The sequence below is a fragment of the Rhynchophorus ferrugineus genome, unplaced genomic scaffold (assembly GCF_030347505.1).
Source record: "Rhynchophorus ferrugineus isolate W39M unplaced genomic scaffold, kcgeb_rfMv2 rfM10, whole genome shotgun sequence".
NCBI classification, from domain to species: Eukaryota; Metazoa; Arthropoda; class Insecta; order Coleoptera; family Curculionidae; genus Rhynchophorus; species Rhynchophorus ferrugineus.
In genome coordinates, this window is record NW_027472589.1 from 5220214 (window position 1) to 5243246 (window position 23033).

Consider the following 23033-nt stretch of genomic DNA (forward strand, 5'->3'; position numbering starts at 1 on the left):
TTTGTATTTCTCACCAGAGTAGCTTGAAATGAGATTTAATCCTTTATTGTTTTATAAGTAGGTTTGTAACATACGTTACTTTTTAACTAATTCAAAATTATACTTCCTCCAACCTCATTTAGTAAACTAATTTTCTAAATCCTAATCTCTGGTTACTAAATCTGTCGAATGTGGTGGCAGAATTGGTAATTCATATTCTCAAACAATTTTTCAATTTTTTTTCTTTAATTTTTTTTTCATTTTGATATGTATTTTATTTGATATATATATATATATATATATATATATATATATATATATATATATATATATATATATATATCATCGCGGATCTTTTCAAATACTTCTAAAGGCATCAATGAAAAAACTTGTACGTTCATTTTTGAATGACTGGATTTCACAAACCAAACAACAATTTTAATGTTTTATTATTGCGAAAAATACTATTTCTTTGCCAGTACTAGCAGTCTTTTATTTATATCGCTTTTGATGGGATAATTCACATTGTCAACCGTTATCTTGTTCCATGTCTTTTTCGAAGTTCTTCGGTGCTGAATCTTCCACCCAATACCATATCTGTTTCCAACAATGTGATGTAGATTATTTTGTATGTTAGATTTGCTAGTAGCACCCCACAGTTCAATACCATAGGTCCAAATGTGATGTGGCTGATATTGGATCCTCGTGTGATGATAAAGCCGCTGTATCGTCAGCATATGATGTAACAGTAGTGTTTGTTGACGTCGGTAGGTCAGCTGCGATTATTTTGAGTCTCTTAATGTATAGTTTTTCGAAAAGTTTAGAGATCACAGGTAACAGGCTTATAGGACGATAAGAGGAGATGTCCTCTAATTTTTTACCAAGTTTAAGAATCATAATGATTTGAAACACTTTGCAAGTGCTAGAAAATTAGGTCTTAGGACAGCATTAAATATGAATGTTATTAATTTGATGCCTTTTCCTGAGATCTCTTTTAAGATTCTTCCAGTAATTAGGTCAAAACCAGGATCTTTTGCGGCATTAACTTCTTGAAGTACTGTTTGTTTTACTTTCTCGACAGTAAATTTCTCATGTGACAGATCCATTTGAGACGAAGTGTTAAGAAAATGCCGATATTTCAGACGGGTATGGATTTAATACTGCCTTTCTGCTTTATCTTCATCATTACCAGCCTAGGTGTTGTCAATTTTAAAGAAATAAGTAAAATAAATTGGTGGATATCAAAATAAGGTCGAGACTATTTCACCATTTCGATATTAGATAAGTCTTCATTTGTGTATTCAATTTTTAAAACAATATGATATGAAGAATTAATAACGATTGATTAAACATTATTTTTACCACTATCGGAAAAACAGTTCTAACAACGCCAAAAATAATAATGTTATCGGGATTTTTACCACAACATTTATATATTGTGGAAGTTTCGAGACCGTTTTTAGGTCTAATTTTTTATGAAGGAAAACTAGTAATTTTTGTAGCTTCGATTTAAACAATATCAGGACCTACAGGGGATGTACAAAATGCTCAGCCCCGAAAAACAAAGCAAAAGACCATTTGCTTCTAGCTGGTCATCTTGGAACAAGAAAAAGTAATAATAATATCGTTCGATGTTACGTTAATCAATCTATCCTTTATTTCTGATTTGCTCTACTTTTTGCCTAACATGTAGTTTCCAATTTGACCTACCATCCAGATAGATGCCGAGGTATTTGCTGATTTTGCTTGAGGAATCGGGCATCCGCCAGGTGATATAATTAAGTTTTTGTCATTTCGCCACCAGGCAAAATTAACATGAAAAGGTTTAGAGTTATTAAGTTGTATTTTCGATTATACTTTTTCTACACCCTTAGGCAGAGATATATCTTTTGCCATAATAACTGCGAAGAAAATGAGTAGTTCCTGCATCAATATTGTAGCGGCCTTGAGGCATGTCGAAATTTACATCGTGGAATAACGGTCAACAGCGCCAACTAGAATCCGATAACGAATAGCTGGCAACCCCGAGACGTTTATCTGGGATGTTATTGAAGGGTTATTTCCATTCTTTCAGTATCTGACCACCGTTCAGTTTAGACGTGCCACCATCGACTGCCCAAGCCTCGTCACCAGGTAACACCGCTGCCATCAGTTTTATTTATTTTGTATTTTCTACATTTTTTATATTGCCAATAAATAACGGTCACATAATGCACCACTGCTTTATTTCGTTTTACTTCCATTCACCGAGCCTTATCAATTTACCCCAAAATATAAAATATGAATATGATTCAATAATCGAAATACTATCTTTTAGGCTGTTACATATTTTATTATACTAAAACAAACCCGACTAAGTAGCAAGCGCTCTTAACAACATACAGTAATCTTCACCAAATCCATTCACATTTTTGCTGTTATAGCTGTTATATATATATATATATATATATATATATATATATATATATATATATAAAGCAGACACACTATACATTTGATATTATTTTCAGGGCACTGGCAATTATATACATTTAAAGAATTTTTTCATTTGTAGCTGTACCCTACTGGATCGTGCTTTTCGCATATTTCACTTGTCGAAAGTTCGTCATATTGCTCAGTATTTTCATATTATTTAACGTAAATAAACTTTTGTTTCTTAGCAATCTACAAAATTAATGTTACTAAATTATAACATTTTACCTATAATTCATACTATACCCGCGTATTGTCTGCTGCTAATTTGCTCTGTTAAGAAATAACTGATTACTTGAACTAATCCAGGAATAATATAAACATGATGAATTTATAAAAAAGTACTAGGCATTGTAATAATAGGTAGGAATACAGGAAATTTGAAAATATTTTGCGTGGTATCGAAGTTTTTTGTTCGTCGATATATCGAAATATCGATATTTTTCTCCACGGCCAACATCCCTAGTCCGAGCCTCGCACCGGCACATCAAACGCGCCGACGACACTTTCGTTTTCTCGCGACAATTTCTTCGAAAAATTACCACTTTTCGATCGCGTCCTTCGGCCTATCACCACTCTGGCTCCACGGTGCAGTACGTCGACGAATTAGTATGCGCGCGGCGCGGTTCTACCCCGTGGCACGTCGACGTGGTGAGCGAGACGGTCGCTCTTTCCTGCTTCGGTTGGCGCTCCTCATACTAAACGCTCGACCACCGATTTTTTATTGGCGTGGATTTTTTTGATGTTTGAGAAACGATATTTCCTTAGCGGTATCACTAGACGTCTTCGTTTTCGAATATGTACAGCTTTTAAATTACAGAAATGTTTTAATTATATATCTACTCGCAGTAATTTATTTCAGTAATGGATAAACTCTACATTCAAGCTTTTGGGTTTAGTATGAATCTGTAACCAATAATGTTTTTATAGCTACGGCTTAGAACGTTATTGAAATTGAACTTCGACGTTCGTGTATCTTTCTTAATTTTTGAAAAATATTCGGAATAATTATAATTACTTTGAATACTATTGCTGAAACTGCAGATGTCGCATCTCTTAACCTACGATCTAAATATTTTGCGTGTTCTTCTCAGAGTGTAAGAAACATGAGTGAGCTTGTTTTGGTTAGCCTTTATTCTCCATTGGTTAAACCATTTCTCGATTTTATTTACATGGCAGTGGAGTTAGAACGAAACTGAGTGGATGGCAGTGTTAACACCGGTCCCAGTACGCTGGCCTGTAGGAATTTCTTCTAATGCGGAACGCTTCACAATTTTGCGTGCCATCGTTAGTATATTTATCGTCAAAGCTAAACCCTCATGACCCTCATTTCGCTCAAAAATCAACATTTTAAGAAGAAAAAACTTTAATCTTAACTCTTACTATCATAGAGTAAGAAAGTACATAGTGCCAACATATTTAGACTGATAGCAAACTAAAGAGGAGCTACAGTTCATGGGCACTAGTTTCAAAATTGCAGAAGCGAAGTTTAAAGTTTGTAGTAGATCTCCCTCAAAGAGCATTTTATTCCTGAGTTTTTTTGAGAATACTAGCCAGATTAACAGTTTCCTCTGAAATAATTGTATAGAATTAAGATTGTATAGAGAAACACTACTTACTTTTTCAATACATTGATTCCAAATAGAGCCAACGTCAAGGTGATCTTTAATCCTCACCCGCTTCATATGTAGGCGGTTTCTCTCTTTGAGATATTTTAGTCACAGTGCCCATACTAATATTCAATGTAGCTGCAACACGCTAAAAATATTTCCAATAAAAAACCCAACTTAATATTCTATAGTATCAGTACTTACCTCTCTACCCATTCTGTCGTTCCTGTTCGAAGTAGCTGATCAGAAACGTATAGATAGAAAAAACTCGTCCCGAGGGGATAGATGTTGCGGGTATAGCAGAATATTTTAAATGTAACTCATATAAATCAAGTAATTTCACGCCTAATAAGTGGCATTTCCAAATACTGCTTAATTTGTAAAGTTGTTATATTACCTGGTGTAATTATTTATTTCATTCTAGCTAGTTTTTTTTTATCAAAATGTCTTCAAATACAATACATTCTTTATCAGTATTTGTGTCTTGAATTTCGAGTTGTAGTACCGCATTTGTATTTTTTGAAGTTAAAATGGAAGATATCTTTTTTGCGATAATTTCTCGTATCGCTTCAGCATTGTTTGTAATACCAAATACTGATTTTTTAACTTGAGGATTTTAGATAGCAGAAGTTGAAGACTCGTTCAAAATATTCTCAAACCACAGAACGTTTCGCTGAATGCATCATTCTACAGGAATGTTATAAAATAATAAAAATAGATTGTAAAAAAGAGTTCTCTGCTTTACCTGCTGATAAAATAAATCTCAACTAAAAAGGGTTACGACCATCATTATTTTCTTCTATTTTTTAATAGCCAAGAAAATAAATTGTTGAATATGAAAGAAGAGTTTTCGTATCAGAAAATCTATTTATTAGAAGTATTTGGTATAAATATTGAATATAGTTTATCATCTATTTAGGATTAATATTTTTTACGAAATTTAACTGCTACTGTAAAAGCTTCTTCAAATTGTCTCGAATCGATGCAATTTCTGGAACCTTTCGAATCTAAATTTAGTTTTCAAGATTTTAGGAAAGAAGTTTTGACAATCAATAAACTTGAACAAAAATCGAGGGACTTAAATCCAAACGAAAAAGGTCAATCGAAAACAATTACCTGTTATTTCCATAAAAACAGTCAAAAGTATTTACCATTCAGAATTTTAATCTTTTTGCCCTATTACATTAATAATATTGAAAAATAGTCTTTCAAAATGCTGCTATATTAACATACAATATACCGATATTTTCAAGCAAATTACCAAAAAATCATACTACTATATATGTTATATTACATATAAAACTGTGTAAGTAAATTCGACACATTTTTGTCAAGGTCGCGGCTAGGACGACAGAGCCAGAATGTTAAAAATCAATCGAATAAAACTAGTAGAACCGAAAATAGTAACTAAAAGTTACGCGACTAAAACAGTCGATAATAAATAGTTACAAAATCAGTCGGACCGAAAATAGCGACTGAAACAGTCGATAGTAAAAAGTGGTCAATTACTACTAAACAGTCTATAGTCAATTTCAGTCGAAAGTTCCCAACGCTACTTTTGGTACAATGTTATATTTATCGATTAATCAACTTCGCATAATACATAGACGTTAGAGTGATTGAAATTTCAACAAGCAATTTTTATAAATCAGAAAACCGTTTGTTATATTATCAGATTCTAGAAAATTGCCGTCTAGATTTGTTCAGTACTTATCCGTGAATTTTATCTGATAAGAAACCGCGAAATTTCCAAATATTTACGGTGCCTGTGTCGAAATATAATTAAATTTATCGCGTTGTAATTGTCTTTCTTTGGTAGTGTTGTTTTACGCGTTGGTGTTACATTTTTGGTCGTTTAAACTATCTTGATGTTATTAACAATAATCAAACAACCGCAGTGTATTTAATTCGATATCTTATCGGCGATTAAATCCAATCGGATTGGTGGACGTTTGCCCGAAAGTGGAATTAATACAACAAGAGGAGTGTAAACAGTTTATTAATAGAACAATGTGAGGATATGCGGTTTTTATTTTTAATAATCGCGGAATTTTAACGGCGATGCGAATATAGGAGGATCGGTGGATTCCTTTAACCAAACCAATATGGCTGTGTTTCCTACGAGCGGAACTGGCTAATAACGTCAGAACGATAGCAACTTGACGGCTAACCGCATGGTCTCTCGGCTCTGGCACCGATCATGTGACGTCTCATCGCCTTATCGCCGAAAAGTAGGTTCTAACGACGATTCTATTTTGTTTCAGACTTGGGATTGTGTCATGTGACAGTGCCGCCGGTTTGTGACAGGGCCGCATCCACTCTCACTGTCAGCGACGCCACACATCCGTCCCATCGCCATGGGTAACAGTTGCTGTTGCTGCGGCAGCAGCCATTCGCCGCCCGAGCGTCTGCCCAGCGTGAAGGGCACCACGAACACGAAAATATGTGAGTAGTACCCGATGACTCAGACTCGAGCAATGATTGGTCATTGCTGATGCGAACTGTTAATCATCGGTAGGAAAAAACGCACGAAAAAATCAGATTCAGTGGTGATCGATCGGTATTTCGATGTTTCCTTGATGATTTTTTATAAATCTTTGGCATATCCTGGAAGCTTAATACATCTAAATGTAATTCTAAATCTATATAGTCTATGCCAAGTAGCAGTAAACACGTACAAAGTAAGCACGTCGCAATGTGGCCTCAATTAACTTTGATATTTTACGAATTTTAGTTTATTTTCGCTTCGATATATAACAACATTCTAATATAAAAGTTTTTCAAGTAAAAGTTTGATGGAGCTCATTCAGACCAAAGGATGTTATTGTGGAATCCTTTCTACGTATCGAATCAGTTCTTTCTTGTATATTTTTCGCGACCTACATCCCTTAACAATTCGATCTGATTGAATATGCAGTGATAGGGAGGAAAACGTTACCCTCTGTGCCCATATTGTTCAGACATCTAAACTACTGTATATTTGTTTCAAGCCTGTTACTTAAAAAGTATTCTTTTCATTTATATTTGCCAAGTAACAATTTGAAATGCTTTACTCTTTAACATGTCTTACCCATGTACAATCTTTGCTGACCACTTGTTGTGATCATTTGGTTGGATTGCTGTTTCTGACATGAAGAACAATATATTTGCAATGAATTATTAAAAAATATGATTTACAAAACCTAATCAAATGTTATTCTTACTTTTTCTTTTTTCCACCACCTTTTGTCGTCTTTACACTCTTTTTATTAGCGTCTTGCCAAGGATGGCCTAATGTTCTATTTTGAAATACGCATGTCTGTACACAAATTGAAATAACAAGTCTCCTTAATTTTGTTATATGCTTTTACAAATTTTATTATTTTAAAAGCAATGTCTGGAAGTTGCATTAGACCTGATTGTTTTCCTAGTCGAATTTTACACCCTTACGGATAAAATTAATAATGAGTAGTGTGACAAGTAATTAGAACATAACCATTAAACTTTGGAGCGTATTATCACGTTTTGCAGCCCTTACAGCCATATAGACAGTTAATGATATCGATATCGAAGTAGATATTCCCTAAAACTTCTTCCACTGTCCGAAGGTAAACAATTCCTAGTATGTTCAAAATCAAAAATCAGTTAAAACAATTTCATTCGAACCTTTACTGCGTCATATATTCCATCATAATTAGCTGCAGTCGATTAATTCGTACTGTAACAACCGTATTTCACCGTTGTTTCACCAAGCACGTGAGTTAGTTACATAATCACGAATCCACGGTACACCGAAGATATCCGATGTTATCCTGACGTATATAGATATAATTTTTCTCTGAATTATCATTAAAACAACACAAACTTATATATTTAACCTAATCTTCTATAACTTATTACATTTCCAGCTCGGTACCAACCGACAAACATGAACCAATACCCGGAAATAAGAAAGGTAACACCGTCAGTACCCACGCCATCTATTATCATGAAACCGCCAACAAAACAATTATCACAAACACCAATAAAACCTCGTATAGTAGTGGCTCTATACGGTTATGACGCCAGGGACTCACAGGTCTGTGTTCATGACCACCGAATCCATGACAAATTCTACACGGATTTTTCATTTTTCAGGATTTGTCGTTCAAAAAGGGCGACCGGATGGAACTCCTCAACGATTCCGATCCGGACTGGCTTTTCGTCGAACACCAACAGACCAAACAACAGGGTTACGTGCCCGGAAACTACGTTGCAGCCGAACTGAGCGTGGAGAGTGAAGAGTAATCCCGAATCTCCGTTGTTTAAAGCCCTATATTGATAGCGTGCTTTTTCAGCTGGTTCTTCGAGAACATCTCCCGCAAGGAGGCCGAGAAACTGCTGCTGGGTGAGGAAGCCCAGCCCAGGGGTACGTTCCTGATCCGTCCATCCGAACACAACCCGAACGGGTACTCGCTGTCGGTAAAAGATTGGGAGGACCATCGGGGGTACCACGTCAAACACTACAAAATCAAACCGCTGGATAACGGCGGTTTCTATATATCGACGAATAAAACTTTCGACAGTTTACCGGACTTGGTTTTGGCCTATTCCAGTAAGTCCTATACCAACATGAGTTTTATGGTCTAAATATACTTTTTGTCGATAGAAAACGCGTATGGTTTATGTCATGTATTATCTAAACCGTGTCATAAACCACAACCCAACCTTTGGGACCTAGCACCAACTTACCGAGACAAATGGGAGATACCACGAGATGAAATTCAATTGGATAAACGGTAATTGTCTCAATTTATTACTCACTGGCAGCCAACAAGCTTCCATTAACCATCTCTTCCATTATAATCCAGATAATATCAATTTTACTATCAATGAACATTGAACATTATCTAATTACTGGTTATCAATTTTAAATTATTATGGATGGTTTAAGAAACTAATTAGGACAGAGAAAAAATGATGATTAATTTAATTAGGAATAACATGGCCATTTCTTTTTCTCGTGTAAACGTCTAAGAAATTGTTAAAAATTAAAAAGTTACATCTTAAATAACAATTTAATAATGTAAAATATTGGTGGGAATGAATAAATTTAAAACCCAGTACAGTACTCCCAGGGAGATATCAGTATGCATATCTCTATCCAATGATATTCAGCAATAACATCCTCAACATTCCAGCGAGTAATTTTTCTTCTATGATATAGTTGCAAACAAGCAAAACCTCATTGAACAATTATGTATCTTGAATCAATCAAGCTGTCAAGAAATCCTTTCTCAGTTTTTCACTTGATCTGCTATTTTTTGGACTTCTTCCCACCTAGGTTCTTTATCAAATTTACCCAAAAATCAATTATTATTTATTTTTAAACTGCTTAAACTGATACCAATCGTCCAAACATTCTTTAGTTTGATAAAATACAGCTGTGTTTTGTGTGAGTCTTAGTTTCTTGCAATTTTACCAGTCGTTTACCGAATTATCTCTAAGTAGTTATGTTTTATTTTGGAGACAATTACCTTCGCAGGCTCTATTACATATATGTTACACCTTGATTTTTAATATGACTTGATGGGGTACTTGTAAACACTGCATTTGACAAAATTGTCGATAGTGAAAAAATCTTTTCAGGTCTATCAATTTATCAAGTATTTTTCAAAGGCTGGCGTTAAAGCAAACAACTTTGTTCTATTGTACCCTAACAGTTTCTGGTACTTTGTATCTGATGAATTACATAACTCTTTCAGATATTCTACTCGAACGCTGTAGATCTAGAAAAATGAATACATTCTCACAATGATACATTCGAAGTCAACAACAGAAAGACAGTCCTGCTGTTTTTTTTATGCTGTGAACTACGTGAACTTCACACCCAATCCCAACAAGCCCTTTTTAAATGATAAGTTTAATTTTGAATAAAGTTTATTAGTTCTTTTTTTATTTTCCCCTAGCTAACATTATAGTTCTTATTGTTTCCGTTTTATATATTGTCATTTATTTACCGGAGATAATAATTCAGTATTATTTCACTTTCTATTTATGAGGATTTTAGGTATTCAGTAGTTCCTAACTGTTTTTTAAATAGGCTGACTTTAAACATTTTGAAATGGAACAGGCTGCATTACAACACCAATTAAAGGAGACCATAAGACTCAAAGTTATCCAAAAAGATCTAGTAATAATGATAACGAATTTTAAGAGAACACTAGCCTACCAATTGAAAGAAAATTCTTAACACAGGAAAAAAACTCAATATTTATTTATTTTAATCTCAATTTCAAGACTGACTTTTGAACTTATAAAGAAATATCTTTGAGAAATATCTATTTTTCTTTCCTCAATACACCTTCTTTTTTCCTATTTTATTTCTAATGTCTAGGAAAAAAGTTCTTAACTCTGATTAATTATGTACATATTAGTTAAAATAGGTATGATAGATATAAAATTTGTATTAAATGTTTTATAAGATAAATAGCCACAAAGAGATTATTATAAACATTACAGCAACACTTTAACTGTATAACCACTTGATATCATTATCAAGATAAAGGGGTGTTGAAAAGCTACCAGTAGCTTATAACTAATGAATTAATGAAAGAATCACAAAAAGAAGTAAAATGTTAATATACGATTTGTTAATTTAGGTTGGGCAGAGGTAACTTTGGTGAAGTGTACTATGGAAAATGGAAGAACCAGTATGAGGTGGCTGTGAAAACATTGCGTGAAGGAACCATGTCCACGCAGGCCTTCCTGCAAGAAGCTGCCATCATGAAGAAATTCCGTCACAAACGCCTGGTAAGGATTTGTTATTTTCTGTGCTTGGTTGCTTACTTACTGCCTGGTTTCTATTTTTAATCTTTAAACGCTTGTTTTGTTTTAAATTGCTTCTAACTTAACTGTAAACGGTAACTTAACTTTTAAGTTCCTGTAGAGTTTATCATTTCTTATATATAGCTTGATTTAATGACTATACTGTTAAACGTTTTGCAGATAATATATTGGTTTTATTTACCCACACTAAGTGATTTTATACTTTGGAATGTTTGGAAGACTGTAACCGTAGTTAACGTTCACTGGTGGCTTTCCCTGTAGTTCCTGATAGCTGTCCCGTAGATGTTCTTTGTGGTTTTGGCATGCTCGCCCCTTTTGATCGATTATCTCTTCATGATCCGAATGATTACCTTGCAGGTGGCTTTGTACGGCGTGTGCAGCGAACAGGAACCCATCTACATCGTGCAAGAGTACATGTCCAAGGGCAGCCTATTGGACTTCCTGCGCAAGGACGAGGGCAAACTGCTGGAGTTCGAGGATCTGATCTACATCGCGTTCCAGGTGGCCAGCGGCATGGAGTACCTGGAGTCGAAGCAGCTCATCCACCGCGACCTGGCCGCCCGCAACGTGCTCATCGGCGAGAACAACATCGCGAAGATCTGCGATTTCGGGCTGGCGCGCGTCATCGAGGACAACGAGTACTGTCCGAAGCAGGGGTCGAGGTTCCCGGTGAAGTGGACGGCCCCCGAGGCCATCGTCTACGGCAAGTTCTCCATCAAGTCGGACGTGTGGTCGTATGGCATCCTCCTGATGGAGCTGTTCACATACGGCCAGGTGCCCTATCCGGGCATGCACGGGCGGGAAGTGATCGAGCTGCTGGAGCAGGGCTATCGCATGCCCAAACCGCCATCGCACGCGCTGCCCGACGAGATCTACCAGATCATGCTGAAATGCTGGGACTCGATGCCCGAGAAGAGACCGACGTTCGAGTTCCTGACGCACTACTTCGAACGTTTCAACGTCACCAGCGAGGTGCCCTACAGAGAGGTCCCCGACTAATTGGCGATCGTCGGTTGATCCGAAGACACGATCTCATTTGTTTTTTGTAACAAGCCAAGTAAACCGTTCCATTATCATACAGTTTCTTTCGCTTGTGATACGAACACTAGTGTTTTGTTTTCTATTAGTCAGTAATGATAGTCCAGCTAGTCGCAGAAATTCTACTGGGAAAAGGGTTAACGAACAGCGAAGATGACTCTTCGTAGTTCTTAGGGTTAGACAGAAAAGAATCTATAGTTTTTCATATGATATTGTGCGGATATCTTTCTCATTGCCTTTTTCCAGTGATGTTATTGTCTATTTCGAATGTCCACTGACCATAAATTTATTATACTACTGGTTCTATTCGCGATAAGGGTATTTCAGAAATGTTGGACGCCCTCCGGGGCAGTGTTTCCGGGGATACTGGCCGTAGATTGTTAATAAAATAGGGGCCAGACCTGCCGGTGACCTGACCCGGAGCGAGGTTCTCGTAGTAGTTAAATTAACCCCCATCGTTCTGATATAATACTGGGTAATATTTCGAAATACCCTGGCATTTCGGTCGCTCTTGTATATATACTCGTCACGTGATAGTGTGACATTTTTTTACTGTGTAGTTGTAGCCGATAGAAGACTGTTTCTGTTTTTGACGACCCGGTGCCTGGTGGCTGGGATGCGTTTCGCCGCAATGACTTTTGATACCACCGTGTTTTTTACTCTTAGACGTTGCTAGGACCAAAAAAAATGAGAAAGGCGGGACGATTTCCCTCATTGCGGAACGGTAGTAGCCTAGTTCCTAAGACATTTTTTGGAAAACAGGGACTTTTCGAATTATCGACGGAGGCTGCGGTCCTCCGGGTACTTATATAGGGTAGCGATTCTTTCCATTTGTTTCACCCCCTCGACCAAGAACCCGATATCTCGTCCCCCCTTCGATCAGTCGGCCTTTATTCTTAAAGCAGTTACGTGCCATTCGTTCCGGACGGTCTACAGACTCGATGCAGAGACGTATCTTTAGCGGCAATTTGTTTTTGCTAGTATACTTCTAACGAACGACCGCAGAGATACGATCGGTGATATAGTCACGCCTAGATGTTAGGAACTGTCGTTTTCGTTTGCATACAGTTGGTGCAATATCTACTTCCTCGTATTACTTCATGATTTTTTCCTTTTCACCCACTCATTCTCCAGGTTCCATTCGCGTTTTTTAATCATGGTGTGCGTGTACGTGTCCTCTCAGTTTGTTATATTTGATGATGATATATGTTAGTTAGGTTTAAGTCAAGTATACTTAAAGTCATATTATACCGATATATGTATTATAGATATTTTTTATATAGTTTTTTTTCGAGGTTTTATATTAACGCAACCAGTTTCGTCATTTTATTTTCCGTCGCCCTCAAACCAACTCCTCCCCCTGAACCTCCCGAAGCTCGTGCTTCCCACTCGCAACAATCACGGTACTTAGTAGCTGATCAAAAACGATCTTGTTTTACTCGTTTTCTTTCCATACACAGAGAGAAATATTATATATGAGATATGTCAGAATTTTTGTATATACATAAAAAAAACAAATAAATACTGTGCTACTCTTGTCTATATTTGCTTTATGTTCCACCTCCCGTCCCCGCTCCTGTTCGAATCGTGATAGGCGCTGGATGCTGTACATATATCATCCCTAACAACGATTAACGCTTGCCACTAACGAGAAACGGGTGTTATTTAAACGAGATGTGTTATTGTAGGTGCAGTTGTTCGGTGTTTGTTCGGCCACCCAACCCATTTACATCATCCAAGAGTATATGTGTAACGGCAGTCTGCTGAACTATCTGAACACGGACGCCGGCATGAATTTGGGAATCGACGATTTTATTTATATCGCTTTTCAGATCGCTAGCGGCATGGCGTACCTGGAAGAATACAACTTCATTCACAGGTATGAGACGGTCGAAGAGAAAGGAACGCGCCTAGTGGCCAGTGTTGTTTGTCGTTGGTATTTAAGACTATTTTTGATGATTGATGAATCATGAACTAATATTTTCAAGAATAGCAGCAAAATTTTCGTAACACTAGTTATAACCCTGATACCAACTAAGAAACCCAGTTAATTATAGATTAATTATGGGGAATCATCCTCTGGTTATTGATAAAAGACTATTTTCAATAAATAACATACATTTTTCATCCAACATAGATACTATAATAGTTTAAATCTTTGTAAAATGGAGTTTTCCTTCTGGACTCTTCATTTTTATCAATATTCTTAATACATTCTGTAACTGTTCACTAACTGTCCCTTGTTTTTATCTGCATTCTTGTAAGTCAATAGTTCAAAATATATTCTGATACCCTATTTGTATGCTGTGACCTCGAAGACAACAATCCTAATCCCAACCAGTAAACCAAGCCAAATATTAAATTATTGTTGGGATCTTTTGCTTGATTAATGTAATTGTAACAATTATTTGTATTATATATTTTTCTTTCGGGGTTCTTTGTTTTTAACTGCATTGTTTCAGACAGTTAAAATGCTTTTAAGTATTATGTTTATAGCTAGAGAAATTCCCGAACGTATAAGTCATACATATAGATGATCCAACAAACAATGCACAAGTTTTTTTTAACATATATATCTGTTTATTGTTATTTCAGTTCATACAATTTATTTATTTCTAATGTACTCATAAGTCTTATGAGGATGAAATTATTTTTGCGAAAAATCTAGATAACTATTTAAGACAAATGATATATTTTCTGGTTGAGTTCAAGCGTTCATTTTATTGTCCTGAAAGAGCAGAGTGTTTGATTAGTTACATCTTATAGATATTATTTTAAAAAACTCCAAAAACGAGTTGGCTTTCAATTAACATCGGTGCAGCCCTAAGAAATTGCCTTCGTATCTATTATTTATACATTCTCTCACGGTAATCCAAAAGATTTTCTCTGATAAGGGGATTATTTTCACTTTTATTTAGATTTATAGGGAATTATTTAGTCGTTTATTTAAATAGTAATTGGAATAAATGTGGGAAAAATGTTAAATCGCGGTTACATTTTACAAGTTTCAATCTACATAAAAAAGCTGTCCATTCTTTACCTACTATCTACTTTAGCTATTTTATATAATATCTTCAAGATATAGCTACAATGAGGAAGATAGTGGAAGGAGACTACAATTATACCTTGAACATTTTTTTTCAATATTCTTTGAGAATAATTCATGTAAAAAATGTCTGCAACACATGGTAAAAGAGGACAACTAACATCATTAATGTGTATCCTTATCAGTTTTTAGGTATTGTTCCAGATAAATTGAAAACCTTTTATAATATATTTCTGTGATCAGTGAATTATTTTTGTATTAAATTTGCCATAGTTTTTGGGTGCTCTTTTTCATATTATTATTATTCATTAATCACTATTCATAATTGTTTGAATTCTCTGACATAGAACCCATAAGATATCATTGCAATCGAGTATATGGTACAAATACAGCAGGCGAACAAACAATGTTTTGTGAACAATTTTCCTAACTTCTTATATATTTTTGGATGCTGAAACTTTATTTGATATGCGATATCAATTATGATATTAAAAAAGAGAGAAAATGTAATATAAACTTAGTTAACAATGTCTTTAAAGCAAAGCTAAGAATCAATTCCTTTTTCTTTGTACTCATAGTGACTTTGAACTTGGAATCGAACGCATTCCCTTTTTCTAGTTTTGCTTCCGGTAAATGGGAACATTTCCTCTACAAATATTAAAAATAATCACCTTATTTAGGCAACGCTTTTATAATCTTTCTCATTAAGCCCAACTAAATTTGTAGTGGTAATAGGAGAAGATATTTTTCCTCTGTGTCATAGTTTTTTATCAATGTTGATCCATTGTTCTGCAGTATCACTCACAGATATAGAACATGGACATTTTGTAGATCCCATTGGTTGGCCAAAGAGCAGACAATGGTCAATTTTTAAATCCTCAAACAGCTTCAAATCTTGAACTGTGTAGTTAAATTACCCAGGGTTTAGTTAAAATAAGTGAGTACTTATTATTTTTCATATTATTATGGAGATTGTTGTATTAATAAAAATAGGGAATTCCCAGACATATAACTCATATGTATAACAGTCCATGATTATTGTTTTTCATATTTGCATGTTTATTAATAGTTTCCGTCAATACAATTCTAGTGGTCATTAATTTCTGTGTTATTACAACTGGTGAATCAACACTCTTTGAATGAATTTGGTTTCTGTATTTACAGCGTTACTTGACCACCAGCGGTATAATTTATAATACTTTTCAGGGACCTGGCCGCAAGAAATGTACTACTGGGCGAAAACAACATAGCGAAAATATGTGACTTCGGTCTAGCTCGCATCATTACCGATTCGGAATACTGCGCCAAAGGCGGCAAGTTCCCGATAAAGTGGACGGCGCCCGAGGCCATCATGGAGGGCATATTCACCATCAAATCGGACGTATGGTCCTTCGGGATCCTGCTCATGGAGCTGTTCACGTACGGAGAGCCTCCGTACAAAGGCATGCCAGTTCCAGTGGTCATGGAGTTAGTTAATGGTAAACGATATACCGCAATAACTGAAATGGTTCTATCGCTTCGTCGAATACCGTCGTACTCATTCGAACTAAATCGTCAATGAATCACTGGAAATATCTGTTTCTCGCATTTGAATACGTAAATAAGTTAGTCATCCGATAAAAAATACGTGAAACAATGAACTCTAAAAGAAAGATACATTGATAACGGTCATGTTTTACCTTTGACGATTTAGTAATATTTTCCTGAAGATTTAGATAAGAGCCGTTGTTGAAACAAGCGAGTAAATATTTGTTTTCATATGCACCTTTGACCTTAATATAATAATCTACAAAATAATGACTTTACTCGACAAATATTGAAAAAGTAGTCCACGTCGTAACAATTTAAATATGGATCGTTATAAATAATAAAAATGTTTATCTTGGATTCAGCCTCAGTTGTGATCTCTTCTACATAGTTGAACCTCTTATAGGTCAAAACATGCAATGGCTCGTGATTATTGTTAATTATTAATATAATTATCTGCTACTTTACCAAATATTTTTCTCAAACTACAACCAAATATTTTTCTTTAGATACTGGTAAGGGATATTAAAGACATTTTCAAGAACACAAAAAAACTCCGATAAAAAGTACTTGTTGCTAATGTCAACACTTGAAGTGTTCTGATATAAAAGATACAATATATCTAGGTTTAGTAAGGACGTCGCTATGGTCTGGACTTTGAAAAAAAAAGCCAATATAGGGACGATTTTAAGGGATATGCAAAAAAGTTAAGATTGTCTTTTAGATTGAAAAAAAAACGTTTGAATTTCAAATAAGTAGTATATGATACTCACATTTGTTCATCCATATACAGGGCCTCCCTTTCTTCTTCTCATATTTCTTGAAGTCCTTTTTGCTATGACAGCCGTTCAAGAGCAGATAGTAGTAACTGTATAGAGCTTCATATATTTTATGGTTCATTAGCCTCCCACTATGATAGGAAAAGGTAAAGTTATAGGTCGTTTTTTCTTCAGTCACTCCCTCAACATTACTGGATAAGTTTTTCAACCCATATGGCCCTTATTTGTGTTTTTTAAGATTTATCAATTTACCAACGTTTGATGTCGAATGTGGAGATTGTTGGTATATCCTCAACATATATAATAAACACAAAAATTAGTTTATAATCTATGTTCAAGAAGAAATTCTTCAAGAAAGAAGCTAACTGTTATAAATAAGAGTTTATTAACCATTTTCATGATGCGTTTTGTTATGATTTGGTGAACAATATCTATATTTAATCTCAAAACATCATCGTTATTGAGGAGTGTTATAAATTTCAAAAAAAATTGCCTGAAATGGGGACTGCTTTTTCTTGCACGTAATATTTAATTCATAATTTGTTCATTAATTTTTTATCAATTTTAGATGGCTATAGAATGCAAAAACCGGAGAATTATAACGTGCCTGACGTAATTTATGATATTATGCGTAACTGTTGGCACAAGGACCCGAAATCCAGACCTTCTTTCGCGGAACTAACGGAAAAATTCGAGAAAATGGAGGTGAACGTCGCCAAACAGTCCATTAATCAGAGGACTGTGATGGCCTACGAAGAACACACCTTCATGTAAATTATACTCAGAGACGAAATCAACCAGATTATTTTGTAGTAATTTATATTTAACAGTTTTTTTTATAAACAAATCATTTAAAATGTACAATATATTTATGATATATCGATGATATCTAAAAAGGGTTTTTTTGTGTCCTATGTTTAAAACAATTTAAACGTTAGAAAGGTATTGTCCGCTTTTGTATTGCTTAGCAATAAGTTTGGTCCTTAGCGTTCGTAAACATCTATCACAGAAATCGTCAAAGTCTGCCAGAGACATCGGGTGCTTCTTGCTGTAAAGGTTTAGGTAGATACCCAGTACCACCACACACCCAGACCACAAATACCTGAAAATAAATTTTGTTTTTTTTTTCAAGTACAAGAAAAAAAATTGCTATATATTTTTCCAATAAACACTCATTCCAGTTATACAAAATAAAAAATAAAGATAGTAGAATTGTTTGCTATATTCCAGCCTACTTTATTAGGACTTTAAAAATCATTTTAGGAATACATTCTTTGGGTAGGTTTGAATATTGCAATTTTTTCTAGATTCTAGATCAATATACCCTTCTAAATCTAAAACATTTTAACACTTACTGTATAGTAAAAGGTTTGCTGAAAAAGATGAACGATATAACTATCGTTACTGCTTTTCTCATTGTGGTTACAGTCACAGCTGCAAAGGCCCCTGTTGTTCTGACAAGAGTCAGAACAACCTGAATCCCCAGGTAACCAGTTACAGAGAAGATAAAAGCATAGCCATATGTTAAGTAAGGATTCTAAAAATGCAGAGAAATGAAAATCACAATAGTGAGGCAAAGTGATTGGCTTTATGATATTGTTATATGAACATCTTAAAAATATACAGATATATAAAAAAAACATAGAAATAACAAGCCAGACATTTTTATGTTCATTTATACTGATACTTTTTAACATTAACTTTTACAAATAATATAAGGAAAATAAATTGAAAAAAAAATCTGATGGAAGCAATTAAATTGTTGTGTACACAAATTCAAATTAGGGTCTAGGTCTGTGAATGTTAAGGAGTATATTTACAGGATGCGCTTTACCTCTGCAAAAAATCTCAGGCCATCTAAAAAATCTCCAGTCACTAACATCACAGTGAAAATATATATAAATCCAATTCCATATGAATAAAGAACTATTTCAGAGTTAGGTGCACCATAACTTTTCATGTTTTTCTCCTGGACATTTCCAATAATTGCATCACACAGTAATGCCATTGATATAACAATTATGCCTTTTGTGTTAAAGTTTGGTTGAATTTGTGAATCCGCTAAAAAAATAATATAAAACCATTTATCATATAGTATTTATTTTCCCGTTAATATTACTATCAGACACCATTAAGCATACAAATTTCAAACTATCCAACAGATCTTGGTAAGTTAAATGGAAAAAATACAAACCCAATGTAAACATTGTTAGTCCAACACACATTAATAAAGCCGCAAGAAAATCCAAAGGTCCATACCGTTTACCCTGGATTAGTATACCACCAGCTAATACAGGTATGAGTTTACAGCTCTTAAATATCACTTGTGTTGGATAGTTAAGATATTCTAAAGAGGAGTTTGAAAAGCCCATTGTACCTAATGTCAACAATGCTAGAAGTAGGTAAATCTTTATGGGAATACTAGAAACAGAACACTGATAGATTAACTTTGTTCTTATTTATATTAACAGCCTTACCATCTCTTATGAATGCCCCGGACTTTTGTTTCAAACACACCAAATATCGTATAATAACCAAACTGGACTAAAGTAAGATACCAGCCGTACGGTTTGAAATCTTTTAAGGTGAAGATAAGCTCTTGCATGTAACCATAGAGTAGATAAAATACAAACACCGCTGTACAGCATAGCGCAAATTGTGTAGTTTGACTGAAGTTGCTAATGTCAAGGCACAAAATACTACTTCTCTGTTTTTCTGGTTGTGGATTTAGAGCCATATGCTGTTTCAAAGCCATTATGCGGTAAGACAAAGGAATTTGCTGATTAAAACACTATTTTTTGCGACACGTAACCATTTTGAATGCGGTGCCAGTTGACAATCAGCTGATCAACATCAACATAATAGTAATACCAACAGAATGTCAGGCGCTGTAGGGCAGTTCCGATTGGTTATGTGTCTAGTTTGGAATAATATTTTACATAAATTATTGCTTTAGGTTTGTCGGTAATAGCTGAGCAGCGATGGTATTGGATAAATTAGTGTTTATTTTAGCTAATTTTGTAAAATAAATAAATAAATTTAATCAAGGTCAAATATTGAATGCGTCGAGCGCCATCTGCGATCTAGAATGTAAACAAAAAAATCAGTATGGCCGCCGCGTATCGGCAGTGATCTTTGCGGGACGTTTTAGCCTGAACAATCGCAATAACAAAAATATAAATTATGTTAATTTCGGTTCGGTGAGAATTACTTAAAAAAACACAGTGAAACAGTGATTTTATTATGTATTGTACGGTGGACAAGAGTCACTGCAGTGCTACGTCCAGCACTAATGCCAAACCGAAGGATGGTAAGTTGTTTTGTTATCTTTTACAGTAACAACTAATTTTACGCTTCGTTATGCCGTTCGCGTTATTTTCGACGATAAAAACCGCAGTGAGATTTGCATAATTCACGTCGTCGGTGTGTTTTTTCCGGTCGCAATGTTCGACTTATCGTATCAAACACACGAAAAAAGCAATAGCTGCATTCGGAATGCATTTATTCGGTCGGCGAGCTGGTGTCCCATTCACTTTAATTTCATGCCTTGTTTATTGCATAGAGTCAAAACAAACGGCGACTTTGTTTAAGTTGACAGATAAAGAAACCGTACTTTTGTTTTAATATAATTTAGAAACAATCCCGGTAAGGAACGTGAGGGATTATGGATATTAATGTAAGCTGTGCTTCGGTAGGTACTTATGACGATAATATGTTGTTTTTTTTTCTCGTCGTGGAGTTTGAGTGAAAGCGACGGCACGGAAATTGATTTCCGACGAATCTCCAGGGAAAGGAAAGAGGACTAATCGCCCTCGTTCTAAATAAATCCACTCAATGTCCACTAATTGTCCCCCGCCTGGCCCGAGGGTGAATATTACGACGGATGTCCGTCAAGGGAAGGACGACCGACTTCCGGCCGATCCGAGACTGGTTCTTCGGGTAAATCCACTTGTACTGGCGTGCACATGTCCGGATAACGGGAGATAAATCACTCCCACGACCGTGTCATTCGAGGAGGTTGTACATTAAGTCACCAAATAGCAGAATACCCCTTTTTTATCCGTTTTACGCGGAGTGTTATTTATGCGAAGCTGGCAAAGTCGAAAGCCGCGAATGATCGTCGCCCGCTCCCTTGTTTCGTGACACTTTAAGAGCCACAGTTCCCCTGGGGTGAGCGAGAATCATTTTTAAAGGAGGTGCGGACGCATTTTCGCCGGGATAATCGTCAGGTGAAGGGGGAATTCAATTTCGATGGCTCTGACAAAAGAGATGCCGTTTTTCATCGTTTCTTCTCCCGACAACACTGGAAATAACTCATCCCGTCGTCTAAATTTAGTCACCGGCCCGCCGCCTCAGTCAACTATCGTTTGTTTATTTTCGTTCGACTATTTGCTCATTAAGAAGAGGCTATTAGTATTGGGTTATTGTTCGGGGCCTATTTTATATGGCCTACTTTTCGCTAGGATTCGTGTCTTTTACACGAAAAATATACGATTTTTTTTTGCGGAACTAGAAAAGCACGGAGAAATGTTTTTTATATTAATGTAAATATTTAGCCACTTTAGTAAGTATGCTTAGTACAATCATAATTTACAAATTAATATATTACTACAACTACCTACTATTAGTACTGTTCTGTACAACTTGCATCAATATACAAGCAAGGTTTCTGCGTTTTTCTTGTTTTAGTATTGAGTTATTACTCTGGGCTTATTTTACTTATCTTACTTTTCCCAGGATATCGTTTTTTATACGAAAAATATGCGATTTGTTTTTGTTTGCGGATCTAATTACAATTAATATCAAAGGACAAAAGCCAGGAGGAATGTTTTATTATGAATTTTATGTTTGTACCAATATTTAGTCACTTTATTTCGACTTCTAACTTTTTTTAGTATATTTTTTATGACACCTTATATTAAATATGCTTAGTACAATCTTAATTTACAAATTAATATATTACTACAACTACCTACTATAAGTACTGTTCTGTACCACTTGCATCAGTATACAAGCAAGGTTTCTGCGTTTTTCTTGTATTAGTATTGAGTTATTACTCTGGGCTTATTTTACTTATCTTACTTTTCCCCAGGATATCGTCTTTTATACGAGAAATATGCGATTTGTTTTTGTTTGCGGATCTAATTACAATTAATCTCAAAGGACAAAAGCCCGGAGAAATGTTTTATTGTGAATTTTATGTTTGTGCCAATATTTAGTCGTAGTAGTTTATTACTATGGTTCTGTACTACCTGCATCAATATACAGGCAAGATTTCTTCTTTTTTTTGTATTAATATTGGGCTATTGTCCTGGAATTAGTTACAATTAATATCAAAGGAGAAAAGCTAGGAGAAATGTTTTATTGTGAATTTTATATTTACGAGAATATTTACTGACCTTTATTCGAATTCTAACTTTTAGTATCTTTTTTAATTATATCTAACATTAGATACTCTTAGTACAATTTTAATTTACAAATTAATCTATTATTATTGTTCTGTTGTACTTGTATCAATGATCTTAGGTCAAGTTGGGAGTATCTTCCGATTAACCAGTAGAGATATTTGAATTTTCAGTCTTATCTACTCTGCTTTTGGTTTAACGTGATGTTTTTCTTAGTATATGATACAATATTTTAATTATATAGACACCGCAATTTTCTACCGTTATGTAAAGAATGTTGTATTTGCTTCCGGCTTCTTTAGGCTTTCTGAAATTATCCGAAGTAATCAGTTCTAAAAATGTATGTACCTCACTTAGGATATATATATAT

At 35.0% G+C, this 23033-nt stretch overlaps 3 protein-coding genes across 6 annotated transcripts in view; 2 read left to right on the forward strand and 1 right to left on the reverse strand.

Annotated features, from left to right (window-relative positions):
* The window catches only part of Src64B (Tyrosine-protein kinase Src64B), a 54214-nt gene extending 40766 nt beyond the window's left edge, over window positions 1-13448 (forward strand). Inside the window, exons 1-8 of one of the 3 annotated variants that reach the window (XM_076415473.1) lie at window positions 5735-6263; window positions 6326-6506; window positions 7949-8118; window positions 8178-8323; window positions 8378-8634; window positions 8689-8818; window positions 10682-10832; window positions 11226-13448. In XM_076415473.1, coding sequence (XP_076271588.1) covers window positions 6419-6506; window positions 7949-8118; window positions 8178-8323; window positions 8378-8634; window positions 8689-8818; window positions 10682-10832; window positions 11226-11867 — 1584 coding nt within the window. In that variant the 5' untranslated portion in view covers window positions 5735-6263; window positions 6326-6418 and the 3' untranslated portion in view covers window positions 11868-13448. Of the gene's footprint in view, window positions 1-5734; window positions 6264-6325; window positions 6507-7948; window positions 8119-8177; window positions 8324-8377; window positions 8635-8688; window positions 8819-10681; window positions 10833-11225 lie in introns of those variants that run through there. The other 2 variants (XM_076415474.1, XM_076415472.1) reach the window with 2 other exon arrangements.
* Window positions 13449-18060: 4612 nt separating this feature from the next.
* Papst2 (adenosine 3'-phospho 5'-phosphosulfate transporter 2) lies at window positions 18061-20112 on the reverse strand. Its single transcript, XM_076415485.1, has 5 exons — window positions 19736-20112; window positions 19453-19679; window positions 19093-19319; window positions 18614-18795; window positions 18061-18360 (listed from the first exon to the last, which is right to left on the reverse strand). The coding sequence occupies exons 1-5, from the start codon at window positions 20011-20013 to the stop codon at window positions 18186-18188; spliced, it is 1089 nt and encodes a 362-aa protein (XP_076271600.1). The 5' UTR covers window positions 20014-20112; the 3' UTR covers window positions 18061-18185.
* Window positions 20113-20348: 236 nt separating this feature from the next.
* Window positions 20349-23033, forward strand: part of Eip63E (cyclin dependent kinase Eip63E) — a 204388-nt gene continuing 201703 nt past the window's right edge. For both annotated transcript variants that reach the window (XM_076415475.1, XM_076415477.1), the window contains exon 1: window positions 20349-20568. In XM_076415475.1, coding sequence (XP_076271590.1) covers window positions 20502-20568 — 67 coding nt within the window. In that variant the 5' untranslated portion in view covers window positions 20349-20501. The remainder of the gene's footprint in view (window positions 20569-23033) is intronic.

Excerpts from the sequence above, each read along its gene's own strand:
- Papst2 (XM_076415485.1), bottom strand. The coding sequence starts at position 20,013 with ATGGCTTTGAAACAGCATATGGCTCTAAATCCACAACCAGAAAAACAG. Across the intron at positions 19,680-19,735 it reads CGGGGCATTCATAAGAGATG|TATTCCCATAAAGATTTACC; the intron begins GTAAGGCTGTTA and ends TTCTGTTTCTAG. Across the intron at positions 18,796-19,092 it reads GCCTGAGATTTTTTGCAGAG|AATCCTTACTTAACATATGG; the intron begins GTAAAGCGCATC and ends CTGCATTTTTAG.